This window comes from Cololabis saira, chromosome 10 (assembly GCF_033807715.1).
Source record: "Cololabis saira isolate AMF1-May2022 chromosome 10, fColSai1.1, whole genome shotgun sequence".
Taxonomy (NCBI): domain Eukaryota; kingdom Metazoa; phylum Chordata; class Actinopteri; order Beloniformes; family Belonidae; genus Cololabis; species Cololabis saira.
In genome coordinates this window covers 34,695,000-34,712,772 of record NC_084596.1, presented here as the reverse complement: position 1 = coordinate 34,712,772, position 17,773 = coordinate 34,695,000, and the positions used below count along the sequence as shown (strand labels likewise).

Below are 17,773 nucleotides of genomic sequence, written 5' to 3'. Positions count from 1 at the left end.
AAAATATGTAGTATTTGAGTTACATAAAAGCTTGTTATTTGTTTTCTTCCTAATTGTCCTTGTGGTCAAGAACCCCCAACACAAAAATGGTTTGGCTGCTGATCAAAATTTGATGTTATCATTTAATTCAACAATTAGAATGGTCAACAGAGGTGGAAAAAGTACAAAAATATTGTACTTAAGTAAAAGTACACATTTTCTGCTTGAAAATTACTTAAGTAAAAGTAAAAAGTACCCATTAAGAAAATTACTTAAGTAAAAGTATAAAAGTACCTCAAATTAAATATAATAAAGTATCAAAAGTACATGGTGTAAAATGTACTTAAGTACAAAAGTAAAAAGTAAGAAGTAAAAAGTACAAAGTACAAAGTACAAAATTATTTTCAAAAGGATTGCAAAGAAATGAAGAATCCAAGAATTTGCTTACAACTCTAAATAATGGTGATATTATTCTGACCCCTTTAGCGTTTGTTTCCATTAACCCATTTTAATTTCGTCGGCTTGAGCGTCGGCTGCCGCTCAAGGCTGATTTATGGTTCCGCGTTACACCAACGCAGAGCCTACGGCATAGGGTACGTGGCAACACGCACCGTACGGTGCGCTTCGCCGCGTACCCTACGGCGTAGGCTCTGCGTCGATTTAACGCGGACCGATAATTCAGGCTTCAGTCTTCATCGGTACTCGACGCGACGGCGGTTCCTCCGGCCTTTCCGGCCCGCCTCTGCGGCGCAACTCTCCCGGGGGCTGCGGCTCCTTCTCGGGGAGGCCGAGTCTCCCCGTCTGCCCCAGGTGTCTCGCATGGATCTATAATATTAACGGTATTAAAGGTGTCTCGTCACGGACCCGCCGCCGGGCAATCACGGGCAATTCACTCGCCGTAGGCTACGCCGTAGGGTATGCGTCGCAGCGTACCCTACGCCGTGGCTCTGCGCCGGTGTAACGCGCCGGTGTAACGCGGAACCATAATCGAGTCGTTACTCGCTTTAATTTGTAGCGAGTAATGACGTGTCCAATTTTAAATGTAGCGGATTAGAAGTACGATTTTTTCCTTGAAAATGTAACGAAGTAAAAGTAAAAGTACAGAAAAATGAAAGTATCAATAAAAGTACAAATTCTCAAAAATCTTACTTAAGTACAATAACGAAGTACTTGTACTTCGTTACTTTACACCACTGATGGTCAAAATGTCCGGTCAGCACAAGTCCAGTGCTCAGAAAAGAAGAGAAAAGAGAAGAAGAGAAGAAGGAAATAGAGGCTTCAGAGATTCTCTACACAAATATTTTAAAAAGGGTGGTGACGGTGAAGCTGGAATTAATAAAGTCAGCATAGAGCAGTGCTTCTCAAAGTGTGGGGCGCGCCTCACTGGTGGGGAACGGAGACATGTCAGGTGGGGCACGACAAAAGGGAGGACATTTTCAATTTCATGCCTATTTTACTATAAATGCTATATACAATAAAATTTCACTAAACAAAACACACACACAAACATAGCAATAATTAATAGCTAAACCGTATTTTCGCGAACATTCGGCACGCCGTGTGGAAACCCTCAGTTTTGTGTGTCATTTCTGGATTTAAAACACACACATGGGCTTGAACAAAAAAGCGCCACCTACACACACGGAGCGCGGCCTTACAACCACACACACATACACACACACACACACACACACACACACACACACACACACACACACACACACACACACACACACACACACACACAAGCATACAAGTGTCGTATTTAAAAATAGAGCAGGAGCAAAACTTAGTTTGATTGTGCTTTATTTAAGTTATTACATTAATCAAACCCATCGAAATCTTCATCCTCCCAGGGGAACTGATCAGCTGCGACGGGCAGAACCCGCAGCTCTGTGGCCGCGCTGATAGCCGAGTCATTTTCCTGCCGTACGGCCCCTCGGAAATGATGCCGGCTTTTGCAAAAGCCCGAACAACAGTCTAACCCAGCAGACACGTCAGCCCACGCATCTATTCTTTAACAATCCTTCAACAGTAAACGACGGAGCCCGCCGCCCGAGCGGCAGCCGACGCATCGGCTCCCGCTCGGGCGGTGGTTTCTCCGGTCTTTGGGCCCGTCTCTGCGGCGCAGCCTCGCGTCTCCTTCTCGGTAGTCGCTCCGTCCGCTCCAGGCACCCCGCCACGGAGCCTACACCGTAGGCTCTGCGTCGGTGTAACGCGGAACCATAAATCAGCCTTTACAATAATACTATGGGTGCATTGCGTCATTGGGCGTGCGGTACATTTAAAATTAAAAAAAGATGTTTATATGCGCCTAATAGTCCTAAAAATATGGTAAAAACCATTAGGGGACCGGAGAAAAATGTACCCTGGAACTAAAGTGCAAAAACAACGATTGACGTTGGACTGTTAATTTCTTCCCTTTGCCACTTCATATCTCTGCGAGAAGCTTTTCAGCTGTTGCTTCTCTAAAAACTAAGTACAGATCCCAGCTCAACATTGAGCATGATTTGAGAGTGGCAGTTTCCAGCCTGCAACCTGGTTTTGAAAAGGATGTTCAGTGCAAAACAGGCAACACTGCAGCCACTAGTAATGCAGGGAAAGTTCACTTGTTTATGTTTTTGCAAATTAAGTTATGATAGCACAACTGCACTTTTATTTTCTCTTTTTGAACTTTGTGTTATTTGTTGTTTTTGATTTTGATTCAGTATCAAATATGACTGATATACTTGGTGCTAGCAATTTCAATACATTTAAAATCATTTGAAGTAATTCGTCAAGATCTTTTTTGGGGCGACGGGGGCAAGTGGGGCTTGAAAATCCCCACTTGTTCAAAGTGGGGAATGACGAAAAAAGTTTGAGAACTACTGGCATAGAGCAAGGTAAGAAACAGCCAGCCAACGTTTACCAACCTTGTAACTTAACCTAACTGGCTAGCTCTAATGTTAACGTCCATTAGCTTGTATAAAAACCTGAAGAGCAGAGGGAGAGGAGAGGAAGAGGAGAAGGAGAGATCCGGGCACAGGGGGGCCCATCTTAGATTATTTTGTCCGAGGCCCAGGCAAGACTGTCAGCTGGCCTGGTCACATCCGCAGGACAGCGCGGGAAATTTGGTTGATGAGGCAAAAATGTTCATCATTAACGCAGTTCACAAACATCTGGAACACCCCAACTCTACAGCCAGACTCCCGTTTGCACTTTTCATCCATAATCAACACCTTATAACCACAGATTCTGGCAGAGAAACTTTCCACCCACTTCCACCTGGATGACCAGCTCACTGTGGCTTATCAACTTCCTGACCAACAAGACGCAGGGGATAACCCTTTCTCTGACCTGTCCTTCACCTCCATGGGCGCCCCACAGGGCTGTGAACTGCCACCTCTGCTGTTCATCCTGAATACAGCTGATCTATCTATCTATCTATCTATCTATCTATCTATCTATCTATCTATCTATCTATCTATCTATCTATCTATCTATCTATCTATCTATCTATCTATCTATCTATCTATCTATCTATCTATCTATCTATCTATCTATCTATCTATATCCCGGTGGCTGTGGGGCCCCCTTACATCTGTATTGTTCACACAACAACAAAGAAAAACAATGCAAGACGATGCAGTACAATCACACTTCCACAGTTTATTAACTTGAAACTCCTGACAAAAGCAGCAGGGTGGAGCCTCAAGGTGAGGTCAAGTGACCACAGGTTTCCTCACACATGAAATAAACAAAAGAAGACAAAAGGTTTCAGCCCATGTTGGTTCAAAGTTTCAGTGTGTAAACAGCCTGTAGCTTTAGTTTCTCTGTCTGAAGCTCCTCCCACCACACAGCAGCCAACCAGAGACAGATAATCAAAATTAACCAAGGTCAAGATAAAGTCTGACATTTAAAGGAATTCTGAAACAACGTCACATATAATGTCACAGGACATACAAACAAACCAACAAAAAACTGGAGGCAGCATTACAGGAACATGACGCCTGACATCTCTGGATTTCTGGAAATAAGTCATCCAGAAATAAGTCAGTATACTGCTTTAAGAACTCAAGAGACGTGAAACATGTAGATCATCTGGTTTCATGTGTGCTGCAGAGAAACAGGGTGAACTTCTTGTCGGCTTCAGGTGAACGTGTCTCCGTATTTGCGCTGGCCGTCTCCGATTAGCTGCGTCTTCTCACTGGCATTGGCGGGCTGGTGGACGATCGGTGTTTCAACATCTGCAGACAAACAAACGCAAAAACTAATGAAGCTTGTGTTCAACCTCTGGACAGGTGGACAACCCCCTGCCATGTCTCACAGGTTTCTGAATGCTGGTTTCTTTCTTAATCCGAATGTATGGCTCCATGTTGGTAGGAACTGACCGATCCCAACGCTGCCAAGAATACGAACTAGCAGGCCAAGTAGCTGCCTGAACTGCTGAATTAGTTTAGTTACTGTAAGTCAGTTATTTCAGCTTGGCTGGCGTAGCTCATGCTAACCTATGATGCTAACTAAGGTCACATGACATTTATTCTGATCAAAGAACCCTTCCAGAACAACCCAGAACCAGCTGCAGCTGTTTCTGAGTACAGCCAACAACACAGCCAGACATGTTGTTTGGTTTTTATTTACAGCTTTGAAGTCAAGTTCACCAGAGATGCTAAGTAGCTAATGTGATCGCTAGCTATTTGACCCAAAGACTTATACTGGCAATTAAACGAATACGTCGTTATTATGAAAAACAGGTGGGATGTTAAAATGTCCAACTTTAGAGCAGAAATGAACATATAACTCTGAGGGGTGAATTATTTTGGACCAGGTGAGTTTAAATCAAGCAAAAAGTGTATATATGATTTACAGTTGTCTCAGCCAATAGCTGGCATTATTACTACTTAATCCACAATCATCATGCTTCCGTGTTTTAGTGAAGCAACCAGTCATTCGTATTAGCCCAGTATTGGCTAAACGCAACGGCCATTTTTGATTTTGCCCTTGTACAGGGCACAGCCATGTTGCTCTAGAAGCTGACGGGAACACGCCCACTGCACAAGTTAGCTTTGCTCCTTCAGATGAACCGCACTAAAATATCTGCAGAGCTGCCAGCAAACATTTACAGGGTATTATACCGTTTAACATGTTGATTCAATGGCAAAATCAAACATGACAGTGGCATTAAATCATGACAATTATGGATGAGGAAGTGATAATTGCTAGCCATTGGCTGAAGCTACTGTCAATCATGCATATTAGAAATACATTTATTGATTGACATAAACTCTCCTGTCAAGGTGCCAAAGAATTCACCCCCCCAGAGTTGTCATAGGTGTGAAATCAAACGACTCAGAGCAAAACACTCTTTTGAACCAGACAGTAATTATATTTATTTCTTCCCTAAAGTTGGACATTTTAACATGGAAGTCAATGGATATTGACTCGCTTTAGTAGCCTGCCTCTAGCGGTCAGTTGAGGAACTGCAACAAAACTTAGTTCCACATAACTCCTAACCTGGAAGTTAGATGGTTGTCGCTTGGTGGTCAGTAGAGGTTTTTTACATCCTGGGTAGAATCAACCCAGAGGTTAGAATGTTGGTGCTTGGATATGACATCAGTTTAGATTTCATGCAGCTCTACTGACTCTCAGGCTATAGAGGGTATACACGAATCCAGCAAAAACCGGAAGTCGAGCGGCCGCCATTACTGCGGTGGCGGCTCATGGATCTTTTATAAAACTGGATGGGAAATTGAAAATGGCCGCCCATTCATTTCAATGCATTCTGCTCAGCCAGCGCATACGCCGAAAAAATCTCTGACTTCCGGGTTTATTTCCGCATACACGGGCCCATAGAGCATGCGCAGTTGAGTCACCTCCCATGATGCTCTGGGGCCTCCCATCATGCCCCGGGGCAATGACGCGAGTATTAATATAATATGTATTAATATAATATATAAATTAATGTATATTATTATATACATTAATATATATATGTATATTATTATTATATTATTACATGTATAGTATTACATATATTATTAATGTATTAATATAATATAATTACATAATAAATATTAATATAAACATCCGTGGAATGCACGGACACGGCTGTGACGTCAGCCGTGACGTCACGCCCAGAAAGAGACTTTTCTTTGACTTTTCTGGCCGTTATAAAACATTTTTGACGGATATAAAGTCCATGACTTAAAAATATAGAATACAAAGATTAGTAATTAACGGTGATTACAGCTGGAGGTGTCCTGTGAACAGTTTTAGAGGCTTCTCTTTTACTATTGCAGTCTATGGGAAAAATGCTTTCTGGGCACCATGGGATTTTTTGTTGCAGTACCGCGGCTGGCCACTGGAAAAAATCGGCGTGCCTTCTGAGCGCCAGACCCGGGGGCTGTGGCGGCTCCCTGCCAGGCTCTCTTAATGTATTTGTATTTCAGCGCTTTTGAATGAAAGGGTCCCCAAAAGTGGAGTGCTTTAAGTTTAAAATGTCTCGGAATTCGGGGAGGACTTGTGCCGTTCTTGGCTGTTCAAACAGCAGTGGAAAATGACAAATCTGGAAAAAAACGTTATGCAAAACACACAGTCCATTACCAAACGAAGACTGTCCTTGTGCCAGACCGTACGGATTACACCGATTTCCTGGGCGTGCCGAAGACCAAGGTGTTCACCAGAGGTGGATACAAAACATCCACAGAAAGGACTTTGTCCCAAATAAAAACAGTACGGTAAGTATTTACAAATTGTGTATTTACAATACACATCATGGTGACAGTGGATGGACAGTGGAGTGAGACTGCGTCTCACTGATCCCCTCAAAATGACACAATTCTCATCTAAATGGCGGTGCAGAATTTGCCCGACCCATCCGGAGCTGAGATAGTTCTGCCCTTCAATTAGAGACCTGTAATTGCGTTTTTTTTGGTCATTGGACGCCAGGCGATCAATAAAATATTCTTGGATACCTAAAATAAAACAAAACATAAACAGGTGTTGTTGGTGTTGTTTTTTTTAATCACGTAGCCTTTCCATAATGATTAAATGTTGCGCTGCTAGCTTGCTAACGTCAGCACACGTAACGTATGCTATATAACAGTGTTTAATCATACACTCCCTCATCTCCCTATTCCTCTATTCTTTCCTGCTTATCGCTCAAACAAATCATTATTTATAAATTAACATCAGCATTAATTTAAGTTACCTTCATTAGTTATGGGAGGCCACTGTCTAACATAATCAATCCAGCTATTCATGATGCTGTGTAGAGCGTCAGGTTACAATAACAGCATCATGAATTGATTGACACCTGTCACCGCAGCAATGGCACCGCAGCAAGATGGCGGCACACACAAACCGGTCGCCGGATTCGTGTATACATTGACGTCACTTCCCCATTGGACCAGTCCCCTTACTCGCACTGAGTGGCAAAAATGGCTGCAACTAGTGGAGAAGACGGGATAACAACCGATTATCGTCTTAAAGGCAGTTGGACTTGACAGTGACCCGTACAGTTACCCCAGGAACCAGTGTAACCCGCTGTGAAGTCGCATCTGTGATTTCATGCGCATTCCCTCTATTGTTGACATTGTAGCATTATTCCTGTTACAAGATGATTAAGCTGGGAATCAGCTGAACCTGTCCTCGTTGAGATGCTGATCTCACATGCAGGTAAAATAGCCACATACCGACCACGGCCACATGCTAGCAGCAGCTACGTTAGCCACATGCTAATTACAGGTAAGTTGGCATCCTGTTAAAAAAAGCCATAGTTTTTATTTCGAGTGTTGGAGGAAGACCTGTCGCCATCTTACCATTGTCAGCATTGTTGCGTATCTCGTCCTCTAGGTCATCGGGGGAGACGTAGCCTGGCTCCGTCTCCTCGCCAGCGGGCGGGGGCTTGAGTTTTCCACAGCAGCAGTTGCAGCAGCAGCAGAGACAGCAGCCACAGTAACAACCTGTCAGGATCCCGCAGACCACGAACAGACCCTAGAACACAAACAAGCTGTCACTTAGCACCACCGCTCCACTCCGCCCCGGTACTCAGATCAGGCATAAGCCCTGGCCCCACCTTGGCCCACCAGGTGGACAGCATGAAGTAGGTGTTGACATTGTCCTCTCCAAACTGCTGAGCCACATAGAGTCCCAGGGAGCCATACGAGTCGTAGATGTTCCTCTTGCTGAGGTCCGACAGAGTGGCGTGGGCGCTGTTCAGCTCCTTGAACTTCTCTGCTGCCTCTGGGTTATCCGGGTTCTTATCCGGGTGGTACCGCAGCGCCAGCTTCCTGAACCAGACACAGATGTCAGTGTTTGTCCATGAGTTCACTCACTGCAGCAGGAGAATGTTTTATTGATAAAAACTAATGTTGTCCTGGAGTCTTGGAGTAAAACCCCAGCGCTAACAACCATGTGGCAAGGTTTCACCATGATGCACATCACATCCACATCCTAACAGGTGCATTAAGCAGCTGGAACTACACTCTTGCCTTCACCTGGCCGAGATGCAGAGGGGTGAAACAAGCTCTTTTCAATGGCCAGCATTTGTGGAGCCCAGTTAGCTCAGCAAGCCTCAGCTAGACTTATGTGAGCTTGTTATGTTTATTTAACTAAATTAACCTGAATTTGAAGTTCAGATCCAGAAATTCAACCAGTCGTGATGTAACAGACTGATGCCATCACATTAACCCATCACTCTGGAGGTTTAAAGAACATAATCAAGCCCCAAAACAGTTAGAAAAGTTCAGCAAAGTTGAATCAGCTTACTATCCACCTGCAGCAGGTGAGTGTATGTGTGGAGGGGGGCAACTCAGCTCACCTGTAGGACTTCTTGATTTCGTCATGGTTGCAGCCTTTCTCCAGGCCGAGGATCTGATACAGAGACTCTCCAGAGGTGGAGAGAGTTCGCTGCTTCCCTTCAGACATCCTGACACCATCACCTGTTGCAGGTATACAGATGTCACACAGACCTGTACAGGTGGACACAGGGAGGGGCGAAATCCTTTCAACTTTCAACTTATTAATGTGGAATTATCTCAGTTACACAAATGCTTAAAACAATAATAAGCAATTAATAATCTGTTCGGCTACAACTAATAAATGAGGTGACTCCCAGCAGCTTGATCAGGCAGACAAGACGAGTCATGTTTTAAACTGGCTCTCACTCATCTACATGGTTCAGGTCTTCTTAATGAACAGAGGCACTTGTCGGTCACAGGCCTGCTGATGTCTATCACCTGCCGAGCTTTTTAAATCCCACATCCTCCTCACTCCCCCTGTCAGCTCCACCTGTAGGAGTTTTTGATATTGTCATGGCTTCAGCCTTTCTAGAGTCCAGAGATAAGTCCAGAGATTTATCAAGGTAGTTTTAAGTGTTATTAGTAAATATATCTGTATTCTCAGTTGCCAAAGTAATCCCTTTTCCATGCATCATCAACAGGCTAATAAAGCCACCACCTCAAATAACCGTAGCTCCTGTGGAGTACTGTGGAGTACCACAAGGCTCTGTATGAGGACCAGGGGACTCAGCGCCATCTGGGGTTAATCAACAGAAATGTCAGTTTACATGCAGATTAAATTCAGATTTAAATTGCCAATTAGTATTCCAGATGTTTTTTAGGAAGAAATGTGCACCATGTACTCTGGAGGCAAAGGATCATCCATACTGTTATCATCAACCAGTCCAGAATTCAGACTCTGTGATGGTCTGGGCTTATAACCAACACCAGCCCACCCCCTCATATGGTTTGGTGCAGGTGAGCATACAAATAAATAACAAAGTTAGTGTATAATCCAGTATATCTTGCATCAGAGGTATATATGGGCCGTAACTACATGTTCACTAACCCTCAACTTAAGCCATAGTTCTGTGCTTGTCCAGCCGAAACAGGGCCATATACAGTATAGGATAATTCCTGGGTTCTATGTTGGTTCCATGTAAACTGCTCATAGTGGTTCTACTCAGGTACATGGTTTATGGGTCAGCCCAAAATAAGGGTTTTATCTGGATCCCACTTGGACCAACCACATAAGTGAACCCAAGAGGGTAGTTCCCATGGAACCAACGCAGAACCAGAGGACAATCTCATCCAGGGCCCCATGTTTCAGATCTGAGATCACCCCACCTGAGATGCATGCTTTTTGTGGTATAGGGATTAAGTTGGCTCTGACAACCCTGATTTAAAAGTACATTCTGGACACACTGTAAAGACATGGCTGAGGGAAAAGAGGGTATGATACTGGACTTGTCTGTCTGCAGTCCTTACCAGTCCTCAGTAGAAACTGAGGTTTTAGAAACCAGAAATGTTACAATGACACCTTAAGACAAGTTCAAAGGAAAAATTGGGAAAAAAAATAACTTCCAGAGACAGCATTAACATCTTTGGGCCTCTGAAAGCATACAGAAGAGCATCTTTTCAGTGCTGTGAGAAGCAATAGTACAATAAAAGTGGTAAAAGCTTTAAAGCAGCACCTAGTTTTCATGTTAAAATGTCAGTTTCAATTTCATTTGAAGGACTATTTAAAATTTAACATGTGTGCTTTTTTTTAGGAAGTATCATCTTGTTCTTGTAGTATCCCATCCCTGCTGTCAGAAAATCTAGCAACGGTCACTTTTGATTCTTGACCTGGTTGTCTTGTTTTATGAAACTACGCCAAACATCAACAACAATGAAGCTAGCTCACAGAGCTCCATTATGACAGAGGCAACTAAAAGAGTATAGACATTGATGATGGAGGAGAAAACCAAGCAGGAAACCAAATGAATAGCTTTCTGTGAAAGTGTCAAAAAGAACACATCAGCTCCATTCCAACAGGGATTCGAAGTGTACAAAAATAAGGTAAAGTCAAGATCAGAGACATTGAGGGGGTGTACAGGAAAAAGCTGGAGAACAAGCTCGAGCAGAACAACAAAAGAGATATGCGGTCAGGGCTGAACAAGCTCATGCAGAAGATCTCATCCATCTTCTCCGAAAGATAGACCTGAAGCCCTAACATTTCCCATCATCAATGTCCTGGAGACACTTATATTGTCCCACCTGAGCACACAAGCACCTTCTAGGACCGGCTGCAGTTTGCTTATTATCATGGGGTTGGAGTTGAAGATGCCATCATGCACCTGCTTCAACGAACCTACAGTCATCTGGACAAAACTGTGAGGATCACGTTCCTCAATTTCTCCGGTGGATTTAACTCCATCCTGCCTGCATTACAAGCTTGAAAGAGATAGCTGAATGCCTCAACAATCCCCTGGATTACTGAATACCTGACAAACAGACCGCAGATTGTGAGAGTGAATGGTTGTGAGTCTGACAGCAGCACAGGAGCACCACAGGGAACTGTACTCTCACCACTCCTCTTCACGCTGTACACCTCAGACTTTCAGTGCGAGTCCTGTCACCTGCAGAAATACTCAGATTACTCTTTAATTGTGGTGTGAATCAGTGATGGACAAGAAACTGAATACAGGGAACTGGTGGACCGTTTTTTGGCATGGTGTGGGAACAATCATCTCATCTTGAATGTGGACAAGACAAAGGAGATGATTGTGGATTTTAGGAGAGCCAGGATTAAGTCGAACACCAACAAACACGATGAAACTGATAAAACACGACCAGATGTTGTTTTGGTAGTGGCATATGAAATGAGGCTGTTTGGACAGATTTGTCTGTAATGTAACTTCAGGTAGCACTGACATGAGGTGACAGTACTAACTTGTGGAAACAGAGCTAAGGTGGTTCCAGCTGGTTTCCAGACCTGCTCATTCCACCCAGTTCTCCATTTTACTAGAGACATAAGAAGACTTGGACAAGCCCTCTATGACGTCACCCACCGGTTTCTGAAGAGTACATTCACAGCTTCTCCTTCACCTTACTGCACAGCGCCGTGATGGTACGACTGACTCCGCCCAACCCTCGTTAGTAGGTAGTACTTGGTCATCAGTAAAGTACATTCACTAACACCAGCTGTTGTTTACCAAAACCTTCAAAACTAAACATTACCACCGCTCACCCGGCTGTCCAGGTGAGACACCTGACTGTAGTTGGTGATGTCCCACAGGTGGTCTTGATTCAAGCAATCACAGGTGAGTGTGGGGGTCTGACAGCCGCTACCTACCTGCTGTAGCTGTGCAGTGTCTTGTAGTGTCTTGACGGAGCGTCCAACAGCGCAGGTGAGTCCCAGGTGAGTCTCGGGTGAGTCTCAGGTGTGATTCAGGTGTTCCAGGATCTCTGACAGCCTCCATCAATCATTCAGCAGCAGATTAGGTGACTGCGAGCTGCCATGGCTGCTCAGGTTTCACCCAGATGCTCCACCAGACCTCTGGGCTAAGAAGTTACCATAGCAACCAGGTGAGTCAGAATGACAGGCAGGCACCCAGGGACGTAGATACATACAGATAAAGGACAGAGAAAGGGCCAATCCCAATACACCCCCCTACTTTCTACCACTAGCCCTCCTTCACTACCACTACCCCTTAAAAAGAAGCCACAGATTTTAGGGCACTTGAAATCTTCCCAGGTTCCTGTCCCAATACTCCCACTACCCCTACTTTCAGCACCACCCCTAAAATCAGGAAGCTGAGAGCCAAAAGCTGTTTTAATTTCAGCTGTAGCGCTGTTAATATGCCACTTTATTATGTTTTAATATTTTTTCAGGTGTAAAAGTAACTGTTAAGATCCCCAACCTGGGCCCAGTTTATCCAAATAACGCCTGTTAAGAAATTTGATCCGATGTTTTCGGAGAAGAGCCGCCGGCTCGGAGCAGCAGCAGCCGGAGTACAGACGTGATCGCCAGGTCAACCTGCGCCGTCGTCCCGGGGAGAAACCTGCAGCTCTGTGGAGAATTACTGCTGGCTGAAAAAAATCATTTAGGAAGATGAATGTTGATTTAATAGATGAAATCTAACAGTTGTAGCTACGCCTGTTAAGAAATTTGCTCCGAAAATTTCGGGATTTCTGCCTGCCGGCTCGGGAGCTGATTTATGGTTCCGCGTTAAATCGACGCAGAGCCTACGGCGTAGGGTACGGCGTAGGGCACGCGTCGCCACGTAACCTACGCCGTAGGCTCTGCGTTGGTGTAACGCAGAACCATAAATCAGCCTTTATTCTGGCGAGGTTTGAAAAAGACTTCGCAACAACGGGCAAACGAGTGATTATGTACATTCACTGAGTGAATATTATGAAAGTAAAATATATATTTCTCGATAGAAATAGAAACTGCATTCTTTTCCAAAAAATGTGAGCTCAGCATCATCTAAGTCCCAAATAAGACAAATAACGTTATTAAGGTGAAATGGTAAAATACATAATTTCTGAGTCTTTATTAAACATTCACAGTGCTGGGGGAAAGTAAGTGAACCCATAGAGGGATCATGAATGAGACCCCTGCCCTGAAGGTCTTCACTGCCATACCGCCACGGATGAACATTTACTCAAGTCCTTACTAGGGGCTTCAAAGGCAGATCTTCATCATCAGTCTGTTACACTGTAGGACATCCTCTTCATCAGTCAGCTCCCAGTCACAGTCTGAGGTCTCAGAAGAGATAAAAAGTCATCATGCCACTGAAAACCTCAAGTGAGGTCTCAGTTATCTGGTAAAACCATACCTCAGAAACTTTAAGGTGTCTATTAGCAACATACAATGTCAAGAAAACACCCCTCTCTAATCCCGGGAGGCTCGTTGGAGTTTGTTAATGCGCCTTTATGTCCAATCAGTGAACCTCTGCTATGACATGTGCGTAAATGCGCGCAGAGGGTTTCTCCATGAGGACACGATTCAGCTGCTTTGAGGACTGCAGGTCTGTACCCAAAGCTATTGAAATACAAAACTACAATATTCTCATAGCACGAATACAACATGTGATCACGGATTATGTTTATGTAAAAACACGTTTAAAGATACCTCAAAGACGTGCGCGTGAACAAATGAAGTGCTGATTGCTTTTCCGCACTGTGATGTTATTAACTTCTGTACAAACAAGAAAAAAAGTTATAGCCTACATATCCTCATTTACTCTGCTGTAAACAAAAACCAATATTGTAATATTTAAATCTGCGATCTTAGGGTTTATTGATCAAATATCTGCTTAGACACGAGCGTAAATGTGCGCAGCCTGTCTTTCCATTTGGAAACAAAACATTTCTGCGGGTGTCAGGACTGCAAATCAAAGTCAAAGTACAAAAAAAACGACATAGAAAGTGACAGAGTACAAGGCACCATGTATGTCTACGGTGGCTGACAAGGTTGCAGTGACCAAACGCACTGCAACGGCCTACGTCTGAGTTAAGGAAAACGGCTTCAAGTACAGAAACGATTCAAATTCACAAACTCAAAACGAGGTACAAAAAGAGGAACGTGGTGCAAATGAAAAAACGTGCTACAAAAAACAAAGACAAATGCAGCATCATCAAATGCGCTGCAAATAGAGAAACGATGCAAAGCACAAAACGATATAAAACAAGAAACCATCTTCAAAAGAAAAACGCTTCATAACCGGTCACTGCAACCGGAAGTGCTCCAAACCTGCAGGGGGCGCAGCTGACTGAACCGCAGTGTTTACATCCATGGTTTAAACATACAGCGGGAACGGTAATGTGATTTTTATCTGACTATATTTATATACGATGTTTATATCACTGTACAACGCTGTACATTGTATCGTCTGGTGTAAAATATAATAAAGAAACGTCTCGTAATCACATGATGACCATGTTTGGCTTGAATGTATTTATTTGTATAAAGTCTGCTCACTAAGCTGTATATGTTGACATTAACTTGTCTGCCAGGCTTCTTCAGGTGATACATTTACATCAGTGCTCATGTAATTCAATCCTCTCCTTTTAAGGGCTGTTAAGGCTGCAACTGTTCACCCAGCTGTGCTCAGACGGGATTGGTCCAGGTCCACACACCTTCATCTCTGCCTTCCCTATTGGTTTCAGCCCATCCAATCACCGCACCAGATCCAGGAAATAAAAGACACTCATCCCTCATTCAGAGGCAGCTGTTTGCTCAGCTACAGCCCCAACCTTGTGACCTGATGATTGTTGATGATTTGGCTTTTGGGTAATTGTTTAGATAGTTAGATCTATTAGATATCTCTTTATTTATAGCTCTGTAGCTCTGCTACCTTCTGATTTACTTCTGTGGTTTTGAATTGAGTGTTTAGGTTAAACTAACTGCCTTTTTGGCATCACTTTTTGTTTGGTTAGTTTTGATAGCTTTTAGCCCGGAGTTGGGATAGGTAGGATTTTGATTTAGTAAATGCCTTTTGTGTAGAAACAGCTGTTTGGATGATCCATTTGTACTTAGTTTACGGTGCTGCTCCCCTTTTGTATCCAGAAGATCAGTGTTCAGTCACGTCGGGATCATTGAGTAACTGGCTTATTTATTTTCAGATGGGGCCTTTTTGATGTGTTTTTGTGTTGAGCAGCATCCCGACCCCCAACTCTGTTCATATACATCACCCACTGTGTGCCCGTTTCTTTTCTTCTTTGGCTTTACAATAAACTCCTGGGATTCACATTTTACAACTTGTCACAATTCCCTTTGTTGCGACTCCCTGACCCTGGCAGAGCCGGGTCATAACGGTCTGCTGAAAGACGTACTGATGAAGCTTCCTCTCCTGATGTTTACAATCTGCTCTCAAGTCCTCCATCTTCTCTCCTACCTTGATTACATTCACCCAGGTTCCAGATTTTCACTGTACAAAGACAGTTTTCTGAAAGTTCACAATGACTCGGGAGAAGTGTAAAAGTGGATTTTCACTAGTGGGAGGTACAGAGAAATCCACCTGAGGAGAGAGAAAGACACCTTAATGATTAAGATCTCTACATCTCCAGCAGATGTTCCTCATCAACTGAAAAAAATATCTAAATTTAACCAAATTGTTCACATTTTAATCACAATTACTTTTTATATCGGTATTCTAACGTGACATGGTAAATATCCCAATTATCAGTCTGCAATTCACAAATGTACCACTAGATGTTAGCCATCTGCCCTGTATCAGGAGACTGCAGATCTGCATCTGCAGAGACTGATAAGCGTTTTAGGTTAAAACCCCAGTTCACTGCTGGTTACAGAGGTTTCCTTTTTTTATTATATATTTCTTATTATTACAATTATATACAATTAAATATATTTACAAACATAAGTCAGGTGTCATATGAAAATAACCTATTTTCGGTAGAAAACAATAGTTTTGTCTGAAGGTATTTGAACCTCAAACTTTCAAACTGAGTGCTTTGCTGTTTAATGGGTGAAAAGTTATTTGTATCTTTCTCTTTTTTTTATATTTTTCCATGTACAAAAACATTTAAATGCCAGGTAAATATTTACAGCCAAGATTATTGAACAGACAAGTCTTTCAGAATTATCTTCCCACTATCAATTTATGCTGCTTTTTTTCCTGTCATGACTCCACAGTTGACACTTTCTCGATGATCACAAACTCTCTTTATGAAACAGAACCCCTTTAAAGTCTGTTGTTATAGTGATACCTGCTTGTTTTTCTGAGTTTCCTGGATAGTACACTCAGATTATTTTTTTCCTCTTCTTCTTCTTCTTCTAAATTATTTGGTTAAGGGGAAAGCTTTTCCGGTGTCTGAAAACCTACACCAAAAGTACATTTATTGTGAAACTATCTTGTTTTAAAGTGTAAAAAAAAATACGATCTACATGTTGTAATTAAAAACTTAACAAATGAAGACAAGAAGCTGCCTGTTTCAGGCAGCGACGTGCAGAGACCTTTGGAGGGGCAGGTGCTGAAATTTAAAAAGGGACACATGATAATAACTTTGTTACATGTGTTACTTTGTTACATTACAATACAACACACTGTTGTGTGTTGTATTGTAATTCCTGCTCTGAACTTCTTAAACCTTACCCACGAACCACGTATTATAATAACAAACTAAAACTAATACTAAAACTAATGGAAAAATACAAAACTATAATAACTCTGGATACCCACTAATCAAAACTAAGCCACGTGATGAGGGTGCCACGTACATGTCAGGGAGGGGGATGTTCATCACATCATTTTATTTAGCTCAATTATTGTATACTGTATACTGTATACCATACCCAGTAACTAAAATGTTACTTTATTTCAGTGGTGGTTTCTTTTGTTGTTGTTTTTACTGCATTCAGATGAACATTTTCAGGTATAAAATATTTGTCAGAATGATTTAAAGGAGCATGAGGCTCCTTTTAAGAAATGAGACTCTCTAGCGCCACCCTTCGCCACGACGGCCGTTGGGGGTACTGCAGCCAACAGTGAAGCCGGCACGGGAGAACGGGGAGAACGTGCATGCAGCGTCATGTGACGTAGCATCCGCAGGACAGCGCGGGAAATTCGGCCTCCGAATTGCAGCACATTTTGAAGCACACAGCCTGTTCAAGGCAATGGAGAGATACACTAGAGGACTCATTCTTTTGGGTTTGGAACGCTTCATCTGACATTATTACTAGAAAACTTAAAACGTAGACACATTTTTTCATAAATCCTGCCTCAATCCTGCCTCAAGCTCCTTAAAATAAAGTGCAGCTTTACTCTGGAGAGAACACATCATCAGGAACATCTCATCAGGCCAAACATCTTATTATGTAAACATCTTGTTAAGTCAAATATCTCATGACCTTTAACACCATGTGAAAAACACCTCATAATGTCAAATATCTTGTCAGGTTGAACATTTTGTCGGATTGAACACCTACAGGTTGTCGTGAATTGATCAGCTAAATGAATACAGAATGAGGCTCCTTTACAGAGGGCTTTGTTTGGACAACAGGAGTGATGGGGAATAGTGGGACT

General features: G+C 42.9%; 1 protein-coding gene across 1 annotated transcript; it reads right to left on the bottom strand.

The window, feature by feature from the left end:
- Positions 1-4,107: 4,107 nt before the first annotated feature.
- dnajc5b (DnaJ (Hsp40) homolog, subfamily C, member 5 beta) lies at positions 4,108-8,886 on the bottom strand. Its single transcript, XM_061731223.1, has 4 exons — positions 8,780-8,886; positions 8,036-8,249; positions 7,779-7,953; positions 4,108-4,205 (listed from the first exon to the last, which is right to left on the bottom strand). Exons 1-4 carry the CDS (start codon positions 8,884-8,886, stop codon positions 4,108-4,110), a joined length of 594 nt encoding a protein of 197 aa, XP_061587207.1.
- Positions 8,887-17,773: the final 8,887 nt, after the last annotated feature.